Raw genomic sequence first — 23,169 nt, 5'->3', positions numbered from 1 at the left:
GAAACCAAAATGTCAGCCTTAAACACATACCTCAGTAGATTGGGGGTAAATTTGTATTTAAAGCACTTTGGTATTCAGAACACATTAATATCAAACACATTGATAATTCAGAAGCTAAAAATTAAACCCCATCACTCTATTGAAATGTCATCTTGTATAATGGTTTTATTGAAAATCTCATTGTATTTTAAGAAAAACATTGCTTTGAGAACTAATTAAGCATTGTGATTTATTGCACATAATGATTAGTTCAGTTTGGTTGTATACATATATTAAAAGATGGGGTGCCATTTAAACAAAAATGAGCAACTTGAATAAACACAAACACACACATGCACGCACGCATACAAATGTGTGTAAATTGGAATTCCAAGTATAAGTAATGACTCCTAAGAATAAGTAATTTGTCTTCTGTATGCTCATACTGAAGAATATGGAACTTGACTTGGGTACCAATTAGTGATTTGACTTCCTTTTATATTCTTTTGGTCTATACTGTAATAACAAGTACAATCTATTCTGTCTAATCATAGTTTAAGCACTAACGATTTGTTCTATATATTCACAGTTTAACCAATAATGTATCTCTAATGAAAGACTGAGTTTTGTGGTGCAAAGTTAATGCCAGTATCACAAAATGAAATTACATATTCGTGAATATGCCATTAAGCTAACATTTACCCAGGGTAATATGACCTCTGGTAGATACAAATATCCTCCATTAAAATTTATTTTGTGTTTATTTTTGGTTTCTGGTCAATGTTTATAAAAATAAACACATAATTAGACCTCAGGGCCCAGACATTTACTTCATGTTTAGTTTTTTAGTAGTAGAAAATAATATGAGAAAGACATTCTTCTCTTCTACTCAGCTTTCACAACAGACTAGTGAAATATGTGGTCTCTAAATTTCAAGCCAATTGAAGTTTGGGTCAAAGACATTAAATGTAATTTTGCACATTGTAACTCAGGAATTAAGGATGGATGGTTACCGGTGTGTTGACTGTTTTTCTAGACACAGCCAATTTTGTGTCCTTGAGCACATTTGAATGGGATTATTTATGGAAAGAAAGAGCACACTGGCTTTAAAAAAATCTAAAGAAACCAAAATAATTACAGTAGTTCTTTAAAAAATGGCATTTAACATCCGTAACCAATTTATGTCTTATATCCAGTACCTTTTTTTTTCCTTCAACATTTAGTTAGCGGATCCTTTTTAAGCTTTAATATGTCAAATTGCGGGCCAAATGAAATTCCATCCTGTGCTGATAATGGATGTGTATAATAGCCACAAAGAGCTTTCATAAAGCATAATTTCACTGGTGCACTGCCATAATACATAACCAATTTAATTTGAAACCAAGCCAGGGGTGCAGTAATATATTTATACAACTAATATTGTTAAAAATCTTAATTTCGTCCTCTCTTGTTTTAAATTACAAGTTCCTTTAGAGGAAAATCCACTTACGAAAAGCCTAATGGTTTTTCACGTTGGCCTTTCTATTGTGAGGGCTTTTTACCATTTCCCCCTATCTGTCCACTTGAGGCATTACTGCAGAACGTGCACAGCCTAGGAAAACTTGTACAAATGATATTTCTTAATTCTAATATATATGTCCTTTGTGCTTAATTATTTATCATCTTAACCGTTATTATATACATTATTATAAATACAGGTACAGGTATATTACATACTATTATTTCATAGACCTCCAGAGATATATCATTTATGTTCCGTTCAGTATGGACTGAAAGGTGCATGCCTCGGGGCTGGAGATAGCTCAGAGGTCTCCACTGCCTGCTGTTGCCCTGGAAACAGGGCATTGGTCAATTATCAACAGCCATATGGAAGGTTGGGACAAGTATCTACAACTCCAATCCTCGGGGGTCCAGTACCCTCTCTGGGACTCTACAGGCACGGCACACACAGGGTACACAGACATACCAGGCAGGCACAACACTCAAACACATAAAATAAAAGTTAATAAATTAAAATTATTTGTAAACATGTATTTCTAGTAGTGAAAGCATACTTTCCAATATGAATATATATATATGTATACACATAAATATATGTGCCATTCATTTGTTTGTTTGTTTGTTTATTGCATTTCTTGCAATTTTGGGTAAAAGTCTTAAGGCTACATTGCTACTGATGTATCTAATATTTCTGTGTTTAAAGTTGTCTTTGTGGTTATGGTATCATTATTGGTACTGCGATATATGTTCCTTGGATTCTGGCCATTCTCTCTCAAAAATAGGCTTCCTTTATTGTCCATATCTTTCCGGGATCCATCTAAAAAAATCATTACAGAGTAATGCTGATAATTATATAAAGAAAACATATCCCAAAGACAAAATAAATATTTAAATATTTCAGCACACCAGAAAGTGCAACATGGGCTTCTAACAGTTGCAGTGGACAGGGCTCACGACCAAGCAGTGTCTGTTTCTGTTGGTGCCCTCAGGATAGTCACATCACCTAATCCTAATCAAAGCTAAAGAGATCTAGTAGTAAATGAAAGAATCCCCAGTTTAAGGAACAATGCTATCTAATAAATATGTATGTTTTAATGCTCTACTAAATGTAAATTTACCTTCAAATTGAACTTTGACTATATGCAGCACTTATGTGATGGATTTTTATTTCAGGGACATTTAAAGGCAAGATTCTCTGACAGGACTTTTCCTTTTTCAAATAGTGGCTAGCATTCAGAAGCTTCCCGCTGCATCTGTTCTAACCGACATCAACTTCCCGATGAAAGGCCGGAAAGGAATGGTAGATTGGGCAAGGAATTCAGAAGATCGCGTTGTGATTCCAAAAAGCATTTTCACACCCGTGTCATCAAAAGGTAATAATGAGAAATGTGAGGGGCTGTGAACCAAACGTTTCTGACAAGGTCACCTAGTAAAGCATGAAGTAGGATTCTTCCTATATCACATAATATTGAAATACCTTACAATCGTGTTTGTAACCTAATTCTGTAAATGTAGACAACCTGTCCTTGGTCTTCAAATGAAAAGGCTGACTTAAGAAAAGGATTTATTAAAGTGGAGGAAATACAACCATAAACTATTGACCTGGGTTTGGAATGCTCATAGTTCTACGTTAATATCCATCCCTAAATAAAGTGCATGGCCCTACACTTTAACTTTAGATGTCGACATGTGATCATAGTTTCAATTCAAAGTCACTGTTGGTGTTTATGTCTCACCTTTTTTTGTTGTTGTTCATCTTGTTTATGTTGTTTGTGTTGTTTAGCTAGTTTATCTCACCTTAACATCAACTTTTGTTTCCAGATTTTAATTTGGAAATAAGCTAAATTCTACTAATGTTAAGTACCTTCTAATAGTAGCTTCAAAAGAGGGTTTGTGGTCTTAATTCTCGGTTTGGTGATGCTTAACAAAATGCTACTGAAGATACATGGTCCTTTCCCCCACATCACTGGGAATTTAAATCCTTTATATGGACCTAAGGAAGTTTCTAATCTCAGGCTCAGGTCAGGGGAAAGATTGTCCCTTGTGTAACATTATCACAAACACGCTTGTCTAAAACCACCATGGCAGAGCGGTATGGCTAACTTACCCTAGGTATGGTTAAGCACGACTGAATTTCTGCTACCTGGCATTATGTGGGGATCAAGTACTAAACTAACCTGGAGATTAATGGATTAAAGTTTTGTATGGTTGTATTTTTGTGTGGTCTTACTAATAGCTTTTCACTTTATTCTTTCTAGAACTAGATGAATCATCTGTTTTTGTTCTTGGAGCAGTCCTATACAAAAACTTAGACCTAATTTTGCCTACTTTGAGGTAAGCTAAAAAGACAGAAGTTGTTGTAATCTCTGTAAATTCTTTTAAATGTGATTATAGTTCATTCTACGAAACAGTCAAGCTAGCTTTGGCAACATAAAGGGCCTTTTAAGTAAAACAGAATAGAGCAATTTAATGAATAGGTTATTAGCATATTATGTATTTCAAAATAACTACCAAAGACAATTTTGGTGTCCGATTAAAGCTCTACTATTCTTTTGTTGCTAATCATGACTTGCCTGAAGATTAAAAGTAAAAAACAAAACAAAACGCCCACCCTCACTTTAGAATGGGTCATTGTAAAGTTTACCTGTCTTCCCCATTTCCTTGTATTTAACAATACTTTTCACTGGCCTTATAAGGAAATTAGAATGTCATGGCAGCTGGGAAAACGTGGTTTAGTACTTCATTTGCATAAGATCTCAGTTTGCTTCAAAATAAAATTTCAATTACAGCTACGTTCGGAAAAAAACACTCTTCAATTAGAGATTATTTTGGGGGAGAAATCCATCTATTTCTTTCCTCTCCGATATTTAAGAGAAATAAGACCTCAGTTAATAATTCCACCGACATCCATCCCCGTGTTCTATTGTCTCACCCGCTTTATTAAAGTGCGTGGGGAACATCATTTGCATCTATTTGCATAGTGATCTTATTACTCAGAATGACTTCCTGACAGCCCCTCGTTCTGGAGGACTGAGACCCAGGTTTATTTTGGTTAACACAGCCATGCTTGCTCTGAGCTCTCCCAAGCACAGGCCCATAAATAAAGCCTTATGTTATTAGGGAGGAGAGCATTTGAATGATGTGTACAGTTTTATCAGAGGTATAACAAATGGTTTAATAAATAAAAACAAGCAGAGTTTAACCCGGCAGAAAAAGGGCCTCCTAACAAGATAGAAGACACTGCCATGATGCTTTGCAGATATTCTCCATGCTCATTATTAATGTGAGTGGTAAGTCACTGTTGATGTGCGGTGACTCCCAACTGCGGAGACCCTTCCCTGGATGGAATTGAGACTTGCTCAATCTGGATAGGTTATGGTTGGGTTGTGTTCTCCTGGGAAAATATTTAGTATGTTTATTCTAAGCCTTTCCACTGGACTCATATATATCGCTACAGATAAAATAGATTCGTGCCTGTAAAGGACAGAAGAGAGGTTTCTCAAGGTTAAAAAGTGCCCAGGTTAAAGGAGAGTCTTATTTCCAAAGAGTGTTCATTTTGTCACATTTATCATTGAAGAATTCTTGTCTAGACAATAACCAGGTGACTTGTTATAATTTTCCTTGAACATCTTAAAAGTTTCCAGAAGTTCTCTAGTTACTCAGTAATTTCCTTCAACTGCCTTCAGTGCAAATTTAAATAGAACCTCTTCACGGAGCATGTATGTTTTCTTTGCTGCTGAGGTCTAACCTGGAGTATAAAGTAAATATTCAACCTAAAACCATGCAGTGCTTTACATGATTGTTTTGTTTTGTTTTGTTTTTCTAGAAAGGCCAGCAGAGTTGGATGGATGACCCTGGTCTTTATAAAATAATTAAATATTCTCACATTTCCTGTGGGAGATTCATTGTTCCAAGTTTGAGAAATTCATGAAGTCTAGAAAACTGGAACTTTGTTTAATAAGATGACATTTTTGCAAACAAGAAGAAAGGAAGAGAGGGAGGGAGGGAGAAAAAAGAAAAGAAGAGAAAGGAGATAGAATAAAAGAAAAATCTTTCTATTCTTTAATGTGTGGCAAAGATGGATAAGTAGAGAATAATGGGCCCAGGATACGTTTTTAAAGGAACCAAACAGAGAAGCATCTGGAAGGCGGGCTCCCTCATAATCCACTTGTGATATAAATGAATTCAGATAGACCCTGGGGAAAGTTACTATATTCTCATAGGTAAACTGAGGGAATTGATCTTAAAGGTCTCAACTTCAAACACTGTGCTTTAGTAACAATGATTTCCGGAGACCAAAGACATTACTAACCTTTAGGTAAGAATTAGAAGTAAGTGACAAGTATAGAGTGACAGGCAGATAGAGAACCAGTTACTGCGTATTACTGCACACTTGGTTGACTATAGGCAATCATGACAGATTTAGAAATAACTGGAAAAAAGAATTGGTATGTTCTCTCCACAAAGTCTTGATTTTTAAAATGATCAGTGTGCCAATTATTCTGTGGAAACATTATACATAGAGACACAGTATTGAAGCGTCTCCCATTCCTCATATATGTATAATTAGGTCAAATCAAATTGTTTAAATGGTATGCATTATGTTTAATTATTCAGTAAGTGACTATAGGAGACACTTATGCATCTATCATTATCCAGAAATAAAGCTAATAGGAAGCTCAGGACAAGAGGCCTGCTGAAGTACTCTTTGAAGGAAAAAAAAGCTCCTGTTTTGTTTTTTGTTTGTCTGTTTGTTTGTTTGTTTGGGTTATTTAATATCTGAAATGAATCCCGCATCCCCTAAGCAGGGCTTAGGGCTGCTTTCCCACTTTCGAAAAATTCTTCTAGAAATGCTAGATGATCTGATAAGGTCTCAGAAATTTGCATTTTGGTATAATTATTTTCAAACAGATCCAGGAACTATGAAGGATGAGGAGGTATAGTGCCTCATTAAGGAAGTTTTCTTTACCTAAGACCATCGGTTAAAGTTGTGTGTTACTTTTTAGATCTGCATAAAGTTGAAACTACTGCTAAGTAGTTATTACTACTTAGGTGGTTTACATTTTTTTTGCCCCAATATGTATTCCACTCTTCTTCAATCTTCAATTTTTGTTTTGATACTCAACTACCTTTCCCCTTTAAAATTGAGAAATTTCATACCAGGTGAGCTAGGTCAACCAATCAGCCATCCTGATAACCTGAGTTTGAACCCCAACACCAGCCACCACAATGGTTTCGGAAGACTGATGCCTGACTTCTACAGGAATGTTCTTGCATGTATGCACACCCTACACACGCACACCATACACACAAACACACATACACACACATTCACATACATACGCACACAAGCACATACACACAGTGAATTCCTTTTTTACAAAATTAAAAGATAAGTTTAAAACAATTTTAATTGTTCCTTCAAGCAAAGAACGTATGTTCTACTTGAGTCTAAATTACAGAGGTGCTGTTCTCTGCAGCCTACCTTCATCCTTTTTAAAACAATTTCTGACAGCTAAAAGGTAGACAGTCCAACAAGGTGTAATGGTGGGCTACTGTAACTCTGCCATTCAAGAATGAAGGACAAGAATATTAAGATCCTTAAACCATTCTGGGCTCTGAATCAAAGAGGAAAAAAAACACATGTCTTCTTCTTGTGCTCTAGAAGGAGAGGACAACCCATGGGCAACCTTGGATAGCCCTGATGTTGACAATTTGGCCTGGTACAACCAAGGCTGAGGTATTTCATTTTTTTGCCTTCTTTCTGACCAGGAAAGAGCCTGGAAGACTAAAGGCAACTAGCCTAGACCACAGGGTCACTTGAGGAAAATGGTAGAGCTGTACATAGATGCTATAGTCCATATCCAGTAATTCCTAAGTCTACAGCCTGACTATCTCAGAAACCACTATGGAGAGTTCATGTCACGCGGTTTTATTTTTTAGAGGCCGTTTTGGCAATGTCAAGAAACTGAAAACTGTATTTACCTCTAAAGAACTATCTTAAAATTATACCTAAGAAATAAAGAACAATATATCCAAGCTAACACCAACCCACAGATTCTAGATTCTACAGACAGTTGTAAACAATCATTTAATTGATCGGCTCCCAAGTTTTGTAAGGAACCTACCTTACTTCTGAGTATACAAAGACTAGTAAGGTATAGGGAAATGAAATCTTGTGTTTAATACACTTTAATGTTGATATAAAGGTGCAGAAGAGCAAAAAGAGTCTAACTGTAATTTTATTAAATTCCATTTTATTAAAGTTTATTGATACTATTTTATTAAACTCCATTGCAGCATAAGTGTTAGGAAAGGGGCTGGAAAAATGGCTTAGCCATGAAGAAAGCATATTATTCTTTCAAGGTCTGGGGTCCTTGATTCCCAGCACTGAACTCTGGTGGCTCACAAATGTCACGATCTGAGATTCTGTTCCCTTGTTGTGGTCTCTAAAGCCATTGTGTTCACATGCCTCAAACCCATATGAAGACAAGCACATGCCCTCCTATTGCACAAGTAATAAAATCAATAAAATCAAACATTAAAATTGCTATATGAAGTATTTAAAAATGCCAGCGATTAAAAATACAGAAGAATAAAGAGTGACAGTGTTTTCACAACTCGTGGAAATAAAAAGAAAACAAAGAAGAAAACTTTTACCCCAGCTCCACCCAACCCTAGCCCACCTCACCCCTGCCAACAGGCATTCGGAAAAGATCTTGGATGGTTAGCTTCTTCAGGAATGAATGTTCCGTAGCCTCAAGTACTAAACTAAGAACCATCCTACTTCATTCTTGTTGTGCAAGGGAATGTTTCATTTCAGGATATTCTTAATCTGTCTTTGTTCCATCACAGAGACATTTGATATTAAAATTATCCTTGATACTAAATCGACATGGTTATTGTTATAAAATAACGTAGTATTCCATTATGCCTAAAAAATCCAGGCTTCATATCGCCAAGCCTTTTTAAAAGGGAGCTCACATCCCCAACCACCATCATTTTTGAGATTCTGTATTCATATTAGAAAACCAAACTTGAAATCAAGTCTCTCACCCACTCCACCAAGACTGCAGCTTCCAATCTCGAATTTCTGATTTGTAACTACTAAGTAAGCCACCTCTCAAGACCACATGGTTTAATTTTAACTAAGTTTTTATTTCAAGAATCACTCATTGTTTTCTACTGTGTGTGCATGGGAGTTTTGCCTACAAGCATGGCTGTGTACAATGTGTGCACACGGTACTTGTGGAAGGCAGAAGAGAGCTTTGGATCCCCTGGGACTGGAGTTACAGATGGTTGTGAGTCACTTCGTGGGTGCTTATATTGAACCTTGGTCTTCTGGTAGAGCATCCAGTGATCTTAACTGCTGAACTGTCTTTTTGTTTTTGTTTTGCTTTTTTTTTTTTTTTTTTACAGTCCAGTCAGTCTCCCTCTCCCTCCAGGCTCTCTGACTGTTCCTCATCCCATTCCTCCCCCAATCCCACCCCTGTCTCCCTACTACCTGGGTCCTCAAGTCTCTCCAGGGTTATGTGCTTCTCCCACTGAGACTAGAGCAGGCAGTCCTTTGCTGTGTGTATATGGGGGGTAGGGGACTCATATCAGCTGGTGTATGCTGTCTGGTTGGTGGCTCAGTGTCTGAGAGATCTCTGGGGCATCCAGGTTAGTTGAGACTGCTGATCTTCCTATGGGGTCACCTTCCCCCTCAGCTTCTTCCAGCCTTTCCCTGAAAGCAAACACATTTATAGTATCTTGTTAAAGTCCTTTGGATATCAGACCATGTCAAATCTCCTGTTGTGTTTTGGTTCGTCTAAGCTGGGGGCCTTGTTTAAACCAATTCGTAGGGTTGTCATCTTTGAACCTACATGAGTAATAATTCTGAAAATGAAAACTGACTACAGGAATTTCAGTAACTGTCAGTAAGCCCGTAATGTACTTCTTATTGTTATTCTGGGCTATCATTTGTGTGTGTTGTCTATTTTACCGTCCCCTCTGACTGTTTTTTTTATAACACTACATTAAATATTTGGGGTAAGAATACATGGCAAATTATTCCCTCATAAATATTAGCCATCTCCACCTGTGGTCTCACAGGTCTCCCGGGTTTCTTTATGGAAGCACTGAGGCACCACTCTCCTGTCAACTAGTTCAACTTTATGAAAGAGTTTAATCATTGGTGTTAGGTTTTTGCTTTTTCTGTTGTTTTGTTTTTTTTAATGTTCTAAAAAACATTACAGCCACATGGTCTTGAGATTTTGTAGTTGATATGCCTTACAAATTATTATTTCTAATCAAATATCCTTGCTAGATTTATATTTGGATATAATATATTATATCTGTACACACACACACACACACACACACACACACACACACACACACACACACACTTGGTCCAGGATATATTATTTGTTGGCATAGAATTAATTTTTCATAGAAATTTGTGTACATCATTTATTCTATGGCCAGATGAATAATTCCTCCTTAGACTATTCTTTTTCCACTTAGAGACCATTCTTTTAAAAAATATATACAGTTAAGTGCTTGCAAGTTGTATTGATATTATAGAATACATCTATTAATTTTGTTGAATTTTATCTTTTCAGTTATATTTTTACATGTGTGTATATATATGTATAATATATAATACATTATGTACTAATATATACCCTATCCTATTCCAATATTTATTTTGATTTTTGGTTCCTTGAGTTACAATGTTGTGAATTTTTTTTATTTGAGATTTTTCTTCTCTTATGTTTATCACTGTAAATTTGCCTCTAAATACTGTTCTCACTGCATCTCATAATTTGGTCTGTGTTTTATTTTTATTCACCTTAAATAATTTTCCAGTATGCCTTGTGATTTGTCCTTCACCTGCTAGTTGTTTGATTATGTATTAGCTTTTGACATCGTTGAGAAATGTCTTGTTTTTTCAGTTTATCTTTGGTATGATTTCAATTTTTTTTTCATTTTATTATGAGCAGTAATATTCCCTCATGGGTGGTTTACTATGGAGAATTCTCAATGAATAATTAGAAAATCTGTCATCCTCTGGAGCTGCCTTGGGTTTTCTATGTCTGTTACGAACAGTTGGTCTACAGGCTTCTCATATATTCTTGTATTTCTTTCATCTTTTTCTGGTCATTACTTAAATGGAGTGTGAGAGTTTTGATTACTCTCTGCTTTGTCCTATAATTCTTTCAATATTTGCCTTGTGTATTTGTGTCTTGTGCTCCAAGAAGTACATGCATTTATGATTGCCATGTCTTACTGGCGGGTCAAGTCTTTTGTCTTTATTTGATGCTCTCCTTGCTCTTGAGATAGTTTTCAACCATACCTGATCTGGCATTACCATAGCTAAGACTTTCTTTTGGTTACTGTTTTTTAATGTTTTTCCATTCTTTTCTTTTCAATGTATGTATATCATATTGAAAATGATATTTATATACATCTGCACTGTGTTTTAGTCACATTTTTGCTGCCTTTAAGAATAAGTTGATTCACCTTTTGGTGAATTCCAGTGCAAAACTCAAGGACAGAGAAGAACTTTTTTACTTTAGTCATGAAATCCACTTGGCTGTAAGATGTGCTTTCTTAGCAATGTATACCACTGTGCAGCCAGCCAGGAAGCATTAGGAGATCACAAAGCCTGACGTGGCACATCAGGGGCCAGCGATTCACTTATGCAAATTATAATAAATTGATGGAATAAATTAAAGGGAACTTTGTGCAATATATACATTTTGTAAAAAAATAAAATAAAAATGGACATTTACCATGTATGCCTGCATATTTTTTCCCTCTGTTAGACATTTTACTATGATAGTGGCATTCCCGTTTAAATCAACTTAATAAAAAGTTTGTTTTCTTTTGGGTGGGCTGTTCCACAAGAGAGTCAAACATGTTTTGATCATGGACACATGCAAGATGAAATGAAGACGTAAATGGCAGGAATCAGCCTTACCCTCCTTGAGTTTAGAATCCTATGGAAGGAAGCATGTAGGCCTGCTGGGTGCTATCATAAATGTCAACACATGATCCTGTGTGGTGTATAGAGCAAGGGAATAGCCATATAAATGACAGGAATACCCATAAACACAGCTTGCACACACACATTCTTTTCAAATAAATTCCAAATATACTATAATATCCAGACTGCATCAAAGCTGGAACCCAGATACCCTTCTCTGGAACTCCTTCACAACAGCCCATCGCATGAGTGACTGAGGAGCCCGACTCAGCTAATGCTCTGAGCTTGGGGAGTTGGGGATGCCATCTTTGCTTTCTTTGCCCCGATCACAATCCCCATTTTCAAATCCAGAAGAAATCACAAACGTCTTACCAAAATCTCAAACGCCCACATGGAGTACCTGTCTGTCACTAGTTCAGTTATTTACATAGAACAGAAAAGATGTGGATACATCCCCGTTGGCAAAACTACCCAGCAGAAATCTGATGATCGAGCTTTGTGTTTTCCTAATAATGTGAAGGGTGATTCTTAGCAGAACAGGAGTAGAGGAACTTGGTGAACCCATCAGTATTTGATCTCCAAGGGGCCAAATAAGAACTAATACACATTCAGGCTAACCTGAGAATGAACTTGCATCTGCGTGCTCAGGCACGAGCAACTTCTCTGCGGGAATCAGGCATTGTGAGTTTCTGGTAGAAAACCACATTTTCCTCCAGAATCCACACTAATGTGATCACTCACTCACCCGATCCTCTTCCACAATGATTTTTCTATTAATTCTCACCACAGCCCATGGTAACTTTTACCCACCAAGGGGGAAAAAAACGGCATTGGGAGCATCTTAACCATTATCAGTTAATTTTAAATCCCTTCTAGTACACTTTGCCTTGAACCGATGTGTTAAATGAAACAAGTGATAATTTACCATCTCCCTGTGTTTGTATTCACTTTCCCCTGCGGGGAGATAAAATATGCTCATGCTATGTTTTTGGTTTTTTGTTTTTGTTTTCCCCTCAAACTATTTTCTATCACACCGGATGCCTCCTTGAACATTTCAGAATATTTAAAAATTCACTCTTTGACAGTACTAAATGTAGGAGAAATAGGCTAAAGTAGTATTTCATACAAGGTTTACTTCTGGTCCCTCTGCTATGAAACAGTCTAGCATTCATTTATGGTGAAATTCCACATCATATAGCATCACAGGAAAAACAAAACTTACCACAAATAGAGAAAAATCTGATTTTTTTCCAATAATCAATTTATTTATTCATTTACATTCCAGTCGCTTCTCCCCTCCTGTGTACCCCCTCCTACAGTTCCTCTGCCCTTCCCACTTCTCCTTCTCCTCTGAGAACGTAGCTTCCCCTACCATCCCCTTACTTTGTCCCATTGAGTCTCTGCAAGATAAATGAGCATCCTCTCCCACTGAGGCCTGACATGGCAGTCTAGTGAGGGGTAGGGATTCCACAGACAACAGTTTTAGGGATAGCCCACAGTCCAGTTGGTGGGGACCCACATGAAGACTGAGCTGCACATAGGATATGCATATATAGAGAGATAGAGATAGATAGATAGATAGATAGATAGATAGATAGATAGATAGATAGATAGATAGATGGATGGATGGATGCCAGGGACCTTGGTCCAGCCCGTGTGTATGCTCTTTGGCTGGTGACTCAGTTTCTGAGATCCCCCATGGGTCCAAGTCAGTTGACTTTGTTGGTCCTCCTATGGAGTTCCTATCCCTTTCAGGTCCCCCAGTCCTTCCTCCAATACTTCCATAAGAGTCCTTGAGCTCTGTCCAGTGTCTGACTGTGGGTATCTGTGTCTGCTTCACTCAGGTGCTGGGAGTGGCCTCTCAGAAGACAATTATGCTAGACTTCTGTTTGCAAACATAATAGAATATCATTAATAGTATCAGGAATTGGTGCTTGGCCATGGATGGGTCTCCAATTGGGCCTCTCATTGGTTGGCCATTCTGTCTATATCTGCTCTGTCTTTGTCCCTACATTTCTATTAGACGGAAAAAAAATCTGATGTTTTACCTTATCATAATTCTAGGACTCCAAAAAAAAATGTAGCCTACAGAAACTAGAGTGACAGATAAAGTTATAGCATACCTTTATCATATGAGCAAGCAGTTCCATGTTTTTACCCAAGATAGTAAAATATGTGTACATGCAAAATATATGTCACAATCATTCCTAAGAGTCAACTATGAATACCTATAAAGGCTAACATAACAGAAATGATTCAAATTTAAGTTATTTAATTGGTGAATAGATAAATTAGAGCAGAGCTGGCCTGTGAAATTACACAACTATACATTTTTTAAATATACTGAGAAATCAAGCATAAAACTCTGTGTACAATGTGCTAGGAAAGTGATATTTACAATAGTAGCACATCAATGCTTACCATGGCAAAGGTGGGATCATCTGCAATGGAGAGCAGAGACACTGTTTAGGATCGGGGAGAAGTTATTGGATTTGATGATTAGTAGTATTTACCTAAGAGCATTACATTGAAGTGTATTGTATTGCTAGGATTGGTGGGTTTTAAATAATACCTTAGAATCCAAGCACGAGTTTTTAAAAAAATATGAACTCATTCTTGATATGTACATAAATATAAATTCTCTAAAGTAGGATCTGCCTAACATGAGATCAAATTATTTATTTCAAATCATCAATGAGGCATAAACACACTTATTTCTTCCAAATGCTAAAAAAAGCAGTCATGTTTTTTAAATCTATAAAGAGTGAATAACCTTTACCACCTAAATAATTTAAAGTTTATACATCTTCATTTATTTAGTTATATAGGTTTATGTTTCTTGATAATTTTCTAATTATGTATATAATGACAGGAAGTTTTTGTGAATGAGTGTCTCCTAGCAAAATCTTCCAGGAGAGACACGTTTCACAGATCATGAACATTGTCTTTAAGTTCCACATGCTTTCTTCTTACATCACATGCGAGTTTTAAATCTTGCACTTGGGGGAAGTTAAAAAAAGGGCAAGACAGCACTTGGTAAGAAGGATATTTGGTCTTCTGGAGAATAATGCTGTGAGGTCTTCCTTTAGATAAATGGATTATGCTCATTCAAAGATTGCCTGACATTTCAATTCATGGTCTATTCCTTCCTGTGAGTAAATTGGACTAAGAACTTGGAACGTTGCCGGTATTGTTGTTGCTTTCCTCTTTTCTGCATATAATATGATTAAATGCCTTTAGTCCTTCCCAGAACTCCTACTCTCTAGAAGGCTTCTTCAGAAGAGTAAATCGTATCTTTCAGTGAATATTGTGCCTGTGTCCATACTTTTAGTAGGGATGTATCACTTAACGTCATCTCAACAGGTACGGAGCAGCAGGAATCAATCTTTTATCAGTGATCATTTTTTCTCATTTTGATCATTATTATTCTGTTTCAGAAATTACACTGTCGTCAATTCTAAAATCATTGTGGTCACAATCAGGCCGGAACCTAAAAGAACGGACGCATTTTTGGAGATCGAGCTAGCTCACTTGGCGAATGTAAGTCTCACTCCGTTACCGTCACGTCTTACAGATTTCCCCTTGAATGAAGTTTATTGTCATCATTTTAATCAATGAAACTACAATACATTTTTCACCTTTTTATAATCGCAGATGACTTTGTGTGTTGTGAACACGTATAGATGCAGACAGCCATATAATTCTATGCTTTCACTCGTGATAAAACTGTCCAATTTATCCAAGAGAGTAATTAGTAAATTGATCGCTTATCTGTGCATTCGTGTTTACTAAATACTGGCATATCCTCAGAAACAAAATGCAAATAAGAATTTATCTTACTATGCAATAGGAAAACTGATTTGGATTTGAAATTCATTTGCAGTCAAATCTGAAAACCACTTCCGAAGAGAGGAATTAACTTAAAGAATACCATCACGATGATTTAACACATGAGGTAGTAAAACTAGAGAGAAGTCTTGGTGGTTTAGAGCACTGGCTGATCTCCCAGAGCATTTTGATTAGTCCCAGCACTATAGGGTCACTCACAGTGATAAGTAACTCAAGTTTCAAGGCCACCTTGGCCACAAGGAATCCATAAGGTGTACAAACATATATGTGGTCAAAACACCCATAAATGTAAAGAAAATGTTTTAAAAACTGAGTTAATATATGGTGTTACATGTAAAAGCACTCATACTTTAATCTCAACATGCTTACCATTACTGTGCATAAGGAATTATTAAAATTCCCCAGGTGCTCTAGCACCTGAACTGCCCATGGCAGAATGACAAGAGTCCTTCCCTGTAGCAATCCAACTGCAGTTGAGTCTTGCAGTGACATATTATTCAGCCTGGTAAAATGTAAAATTGCATCCTATACCTTTTACATTTCATTAAATAATTAAATCGTTAATGAATTAGGGCAAGGAATGTGGTTCCCATGAAGACCCTCCTTATAATACTATTTCCGGTCTTGTATTTAAAAGGGGCCATCTTATGTTTGCATGTATTTATTTTCTTACTTTCTCTTCTTACTTTCTCTTGCAATATTTCTATGATGCCAATTTTTGTATTAGAGGAAGCAAAAAGTAAGGGCTGAGAGACAGATTACTTAGTGGGTAAACTGGCTGCTGTTCCTGAGGCCCTGATTCACTTCCCATGCACCTCCACAGTGGACCCCGGTGTCTGTAACAATATATGTTTCCTTCTTCTGGTACGCACAAGGACAGAGCATTCATACACATAAACAAATAAACCTTTAAAAAATAAATAACTAAATAAATAAGAGGAAAGCGATTTAATTATTTTCTCAAGTTCTCATAGTCAGTGAATAAGAGAATTTTCATCCACATCCCTTGGGCTACAAAACTCACATGTTTCTGCAATTGTGTAATTTTTTCTGGTTTTCCCAGAAATTAGCCTTAGTTTTAGAGGAAGAGATAATCATCTTTCTTGTGAACTACATTATCATAAGGTGCCGCAGGCTTCGAGACTGTTTAATGAAATTGCAAATCTTTCCGCAATGACTTTCCAACATTATAACTAATATTTAAACTATTAGACCTTTCCTGCTTTTGACAACATGTGAGCCAGCTGGTGATTTATTCTCAGTATATCGACTTTCTCGTTGTCTTTCTCTACTGCAAATGGGGAAGGGGGCAATTGCTTTTCGATAAGAAACTTATTTATTCCTGTGTTCGAGGTTCCCTGAGATTTATCTGGTTTTTTTTTAATTGTTGTTATTGACTCTTGTGAACATGTCTGTGTAGTTACATGGAGTAGTGTAAAGCAGTGAGAGATATTTGCAGCCTGGTTCTGGGACTGCCACATAAGTAGTACAGATGTAGACTATGCACCGTGCCTCTTACATAAAAGTTCTTAGAGAAGCTTATTCTAATAAACTGAAAAAGAATAACTGCAAAGCCAATTCCAATGAAACCGACTTTATTATTTATTTTTCTCATCCCTATGAACGAACGCTTCACGTAATTCAGTGAGGAATGATTTACTTTTCCCCTCCTGGTTTTAGAGGGCTTGGGTCAGTTATGTGGCCCCATATGCTTGGGCAGAATATTGTGAGAATGGTGTTATTGTCAAAGCCATTCTTTCTTTATGGTAGGAAGGAAGCTGAGATAGAAACTGGATGGAATTTATAATGTTCAGAGGCACACTGACCCACTTCTTCCTACAAAGTCTCACCTCTAGGAGGTTCCATGATCTCCCATCAGCTCATCTATGAATTGATAAATGAGTTTGTGATAGACATTTCAGATTCAAACCACAGCGTAGTTTCATAACTTTATTGGAGCTATTTAAAAATGAAGATGTTTATTGTCTGCAACAAGCTTTCCTGGAAGCATATATTTGTTGGTTGATTTTTTAAAAAAATGATAAACCATATATAAAAAACAATGGTCTATGTATGAGAAACAGACTGTAAAGAGTGTTTAGTATGCACCAACTAGATGCATGAATGTTAGCATAGAAGTATGTTATGCCAACGATCCTAAGTCACTTAGAATTCATTCAGTGTTTTTTTTTAATATTTTAACTAACTGAATTGATCAGGCTCCACTCCCAATTTATTTCTTTGCAAAATATCCATGTTGAAAGAAATGTAAACAAATTTATTGAACAAACGAGGCGAGGAAAGAATAGGATGCTGTAAAGCTTATACAACAGAACTGGGGATGGGTTTGCGCCTGATTTCATGTCCTGCTGACCTAGTTTCAATGAGATCCTTCTTTCTAACATGGCTTCAACTAGCACCTACGGACGGGTGTCTCTCTGGACAGTTCTGAACTTTCTTCCCTTTAAATGTGCCTCACGTTGTTTGCGCAGTAGCTATAACCCCCTGGGGTTACTGCTTTGAATTTTTAACGCTTATTACATTTACATTTATAGTATCAACCAAATTTGATCTTGAAAGCCATTTTATTCTTCACTGAGGAAAGAATCTTTGACTGATTTACTGAATATCTTGATATTTATTGCCAGCTATATACTGGCATTTCATACACTGATAATAGATTGCTTCCGTGGAGGAGATAACAAAAAACCCTAAGCTGAAATGGTGAGGTCTCAGGTAGAATGTAACAAAATGCATTTTAATATGAACTCTGAGACAAAAATAAACCAGAGAGTCATCATTTTGTACATACATCTGCACCTCCATTCATTCCCTTTGTAGTTCAACTCCTTTGGATATAGAGACCTGGAGTGACAAATCTGTCTATAGTTGGGTGTTTTCTTAGGGCGAACGTATCCTCTGCACCTCTCTGAGCTTAGCAAGGAATAAGAACTTGCAAATGGCCCGTGCCTCAGATGTCATGTGAATTAAACAGAAAGATCGGAATTAAAAGTGATAGTGAGTTGAGGGGAAAGGCCCATTAACATTTTGTAAATGAAATCTGTCCTTTTAAAAGGCTCTTTCTCAAATAGCATTTATCGTATGTTAAATGTAACGAGGCCCTTGGGAACCCGAAGGACTGGCAAGTAGACCATGGACTGGTGCCATTGCAAATGATATTTAGCAAAGTCGATTGCAGCTCTAACTAGCATAGTCATTAAAGAGTAATCCGCCATTTCTGTTCACTTTCTCTGCGCTAAGGCTTCACTCTCATGAGCTATAACATTATATTTTCTGATGCTCAATGTTTAGACATAGCAATCACTTGCACTTAAACATTATCAATGCTACTTTCCCAGAAATAGGAATCTGTATTACATATGACGGTTTTCATCTAAAATCTTTTACATGTAAAATTTTTGGATTCTGTGAGATATTCATAAATTTAATAAATATGTTGAAAACAATTACTGAGGTTTAAATGAGGACAGTATTAGCTTGTGCCTAAGTATATGCACAAATACATGCACAGATACTCACTCTGAGTATTCTTCGGTGATAGTCTAGACCTGTCATGCTTTTCCGAGGCAGATGGCACCCTCATTTTTAAAGGTTAGAAAGTTAATGCATTGTGGCTCTGTCATGGATATCAAATTTGTAAGCATGAAATTTACTTTTTTTCATACAAAATATAGTTAGGTAATTCTTTCTGTCAAGATGGAAACATGGCCTAAATTGTACTGCTTTGCAATCTAATCTTGTCACACAAAAAAAGTACAAAAAAAAAGAGACCCTAAACAAACAAACAAACAAACAAAAACAACAACAAAAGGGTTGGGTAGGGTGCTTCTGCTTCTTTTAACGTTGAGAGGCATCATAGGAATTACCTATAGTTCCTGAAATAGCAGCATGTGAAAGTTACCATGGGATTTTGGGCCTGTGTGTTTTACCTCCTTTGTCATATTCTTATATGACAACCCAGCAAGCTAGCAAATGATAAACTTGATCTATGCGTATGAATGAAAATTGATCAGAAACCATGTCATTTGCAAGCATTGCAGTAGGAAATAATAGTGGAAGTGTTCAGTACTTTTTGCCATCAACAAGCAGAGGAAACAATACAATTTAATTTCAGCATGCATCCATACTTTCATGATTATCAAAAGCAATAATGTACTGAAAGTCATTTCCCAAAGCCGTAGAAACGGCACTCTGTGAATCCATGGTTTGCATAGGCTGTACATTTTTGATTGTTGTTCTATCTGAACTTTTACCTACTTGGAAGCCATTATTTTTCCTGCTTCAAGCTCTCTTGCTGATTATTTCTTTGAGCATCTTCAAATGCTAACTAGACAAGGAGACAGATGTCCTGCCAATACCGAAAAGCGAGATGAGAGTTGTTCTCTGTCTACTTCTTTGGTTACATTCTCAGTCGTTCAACATGAGCAAGGATCTTCTTCATATTTCTCAAGTTATTTTTATCTCCAACATCTATTTGATATTTTCCAAAAATATTTTAGAATAACTGCTCTATTGTTGAAGCAAAGATCAGCAATTTTTTTCAGTGAAGAAGCAGAGAGTAAATATTTCATACATGGAAACCTAATTATTTTTGTCATGTGTACTCAATTATGCTATCATATTTTGAAATCAGCCACAGAAAATATATAGATATTTATAGAGAGATGTATAAATAAAATTTATAAATAGATATGCTGCTATCCTGGTTAAAATTTTATTTATAAAAATGGCGAGTAGGCCAGATTTAGCTTCTGTTTGGTAAGCAGAATAAACGACATTTTTAAAATCTCTAGCCCCTACTCTCTTAACGTCTATGATTCTGTTATATAGTATGTCAAATGAGACATTTGCATGTATGTATATCCAAAGATATGTGATAAATATGTACATGTGTGATATGTCTATATCCAACATGAATGCTGTTATGTGATTCAAGGTAAGGTTGGGGAATTGTTACAGATCTTCTAAATGGGCAGAGTTTAGTTAAATGAGCCATTGAATGTAAAGAACTTGCCCCAGCTATGGTTCCAGAAAGCAATTTAAGAATGTGTGAACTTGTCACTGCTAGCATTGAAGGTGAAGGCTACAGTCCAATGGATGTAGGCTCAGAAGCTAATAACCATCCTTGGTTGCTAACCAGGAAGTGGGACATCAGTTCTATAATTGAAAGGAACTGTGGGTGGGCTCATCCACATTGTTTAGAAAGGAATTCAGGCCTACCAGTATTTTGACTTCAACCATGGAAATTCTTTTTTTTTCTCTTCTTTTCTTTATTAACTTGAGTATTTCTTATTTACATTTCGATTGTTATTCCCTTTCCCGGTTTCCGGGCCAACATCCCCCTCCCCCCTCCCCTTCCTTATGGGTGTTCCCCTCCCCACCCTCCCCCCATTGCCGCCCTCCCCCCAACAGTCTAGTTCACTGGGGGTTCAGTCTTAGCAGGACCCAGGGCTTCCCCTTCCACTGGTGCTCTTACTAGGCTAGTCATTGCTACCTATGAGGTTGGAGCCCAGGGTCAGTCCATGTATAGTCTTTGGGTAGTGCCTTAGTCCCTGGAAGCTCTGGTTGGTTGGCATTGTTGTTCATATGGGGTCTCAAGCCCCTTCAAGCTCTTCCAGTCCTTTCTCTGATTCCTTCAACGGGGGTCCCATTCTCAGTTCAGTGGTTTGCTGCTGGCATTCGCCTATGTATTTGCTGTATTCTGGCTGTGTCTCTCAGGAGAGATCTACATCCGGTTCCTGTCGGCCTGCACTTCTTTGCTTCATCCATCCTGTCTAATTGGGTGGCTATATATGTATGGGCCACATGTGGGGCAGGCTCTGAAAACCATGGAAATTCTTAAGCAGAAGAATTTATTATCGGGTTTTGTCAACTTGACACAAGTTAGAATTATTTGGGAAAAGGGACCTCAATTAAGAAAATGCCTCCATCCGATTACCTCCAGACAAGTTTCAGGGCATTTTCTTGATTCATGATTGATGTTGGCGTGGTGTCCCTAGCTCAGTGCAAGTACTCCACCCCTACACAGATGATCCTGGGTTGTATAAGAAAGCAGGGTGAGCAAGCCATGAAAAGAAAGTCAAGTCAGGTAGTGTTCTATAATCTGTGCTTCATTTCTTGTATCTAAATTCCTGCCCTCAGTTCTTGTTCTGTCTTCTTTTCATGAGGGACTATAACCTGTGAGGTGAAATGAAGTCTCGCTTCCCCAAGATGCTTTCATTTATGGTGTTCCTCATACTAATAGAAATAAAGCTAAAACAAACAAACAAAAAGACAACTGAATGCTCCCGACTTTTGACCTGCAGAAACTGTGACATTCTAAATCTGTGTTGTCCTGAGATGCTCCATTTGTGGTAATCTGTAACTGCAACAGGACAAAGCTAAAAGAGCCTGCAGTGGAATTGTCCCTCCAAACAGTTATAAGATGAAGGTGGTCAATAGTACACATTGAGATTATCATTAAGAATCAACTGGACTTAAGCACACTACATTTTTCTATGCAAATCACCTGCTTAGTAGAGTGTATCTTGCCTTGACTGCTACGTTAGCCCTGCAAACATTCGATGTAAGCAATTATTGACAGAGAGAATGGTCAACGTAAGATGGTGGTGGGATAATAAAGACAACTGAAGGATGTCAGGAGATAACGCCACCTAGACAGCAAGAGGTGGCATGCATAAGACAGTAGATGAAGAGTAAGCCTGAAATCTGTATTTAGGCTACATCTCCAAAGCAACTTAGCACAACTTCTCTGTGGGCAGTGGATAGACTGTACCTGTGAAAGTCACCTCTACCCATTCTTATCTCTGCTACAATCTCATGTAGTTCTTATTAGGACATATATTCTTGAAAATAAACAGAAATAAACCTAATGCTATATGGAACCTACCTAGGTGTTTATTTATTTAAGTTACATGCTATTTTAACTTGTAGGAAACACGTGAACTGTTTCAACCCTAGAAGACCCTTTGTTTGCTGAAAGACATAATAAAGTATACTCAGTTATTACTCTGAGCAATGTAATCACCTGTGGGTAAGAAACTCTAAGATGTATGTATGGAGACAATGAATTATTTTAAGGATACACATAAAAAGTTATGACTACAGTTCTGCATTTTACTGCTTCCCAGGTGACAAACCATATTCATGAGGCAATAATGAACAGTCAGGTTAATGATAGATCTCTGAACTTAGAAAAGAAAGCTGTTATTCTATCTAAACTCTCTCATCCACTTAATATGTGCAGTGTAAGCATACGGCAAAAGCTATGTCACATATATGCTCTCACCCATTAAATAGCTACCCTCTTACCAAGAAGAATGAGGTAACTAAAGACGACTGGTCTTGATTTTGAAAGAGTGCACTTCTCTTTGAAAGAGTTGCACTGACCTTTCTATCACTGTGGTCGCTTCCCTGTCATGTCTAGAACTCACAGACTTCCTACTCCTCTGGCTCTTAACAATCTCTGCTCCTCCTCTTCAGACGTGTTTCATGAGGCTTAGGTGTTGGAAATATACTGATTGGGCTTGAGATCTAATGGACGAAGTTAGGAATTATAGTACGTTAAGAAAGTAATGGTAGTATGTTCTCCTTTTCAGTTCTCTGACTTGTCCAGCAACAGGTAGCTGCCTCAGATTCATTATACCTCCTAGTGAGACTAAACTTACCAAATCTAGACTGGTGTGTGTGTGCGTGTGCGTGTGTGTGCGCATGTCGTGCGTGTGCGTGCATGTGCGTGCGTGCCCGTGCATGTGCTTGTGATATATATATGCATATATATATATATATACATATATATGTTATGTGTGTGTTTCTTGTGGATATGTGTGTTGTGGATGTGTGCATGC

General features: G+C 37.1%; 1 protein-coding gene across 5 annotated transcripts in view; it reads left to right on the top strand.

Moving 5' to 3' along the window:
• Adgrb3 (adhesion G protein-coupled receptor B3) overlaps positions 1–23,169 on the top strand; it is a 726,584-nt gene that overhangs the window by 367,997 nt on the left and 335,418 nt on the right. For all 5 annotated transcript variants that reach the window (NM_001106898.1, XM_087565138.1, XM_087565136.1 and 2 more), the window contains 3 exon segments: positions 2,703–2,852; positions 3,738–3,813; positions 14,890–14,992. In NM_001106898.1, coding sequence (NP_001100368.1) covers positions 2,703–2,852; positions 3,738–3,813; positions 14,890–14,992 — 329 coding nt within the window.

The sequence above is a fragment of the Rattus norvegicus genome, chromosome 9, assembly GCF_021556685.1.
Source record: "Rattus norvegicus strain SHRSP/BbbUtx chromosome 9, alternate assembly SHRSP_T2T, whole genome shotgun sequence".
Taxonomy (NCBI): domain Eukaryota; kingdom Metazoa; phylum Chordata; class Mammalia; order Rodentia; family Muridae; genus Rattus; species Rattus norvegicus.
The sequence above is the reverse complement of the archived record's forward strand: the minus strand, read 5'-3'. Positions and strand labels throughout refer to the sequence as shown.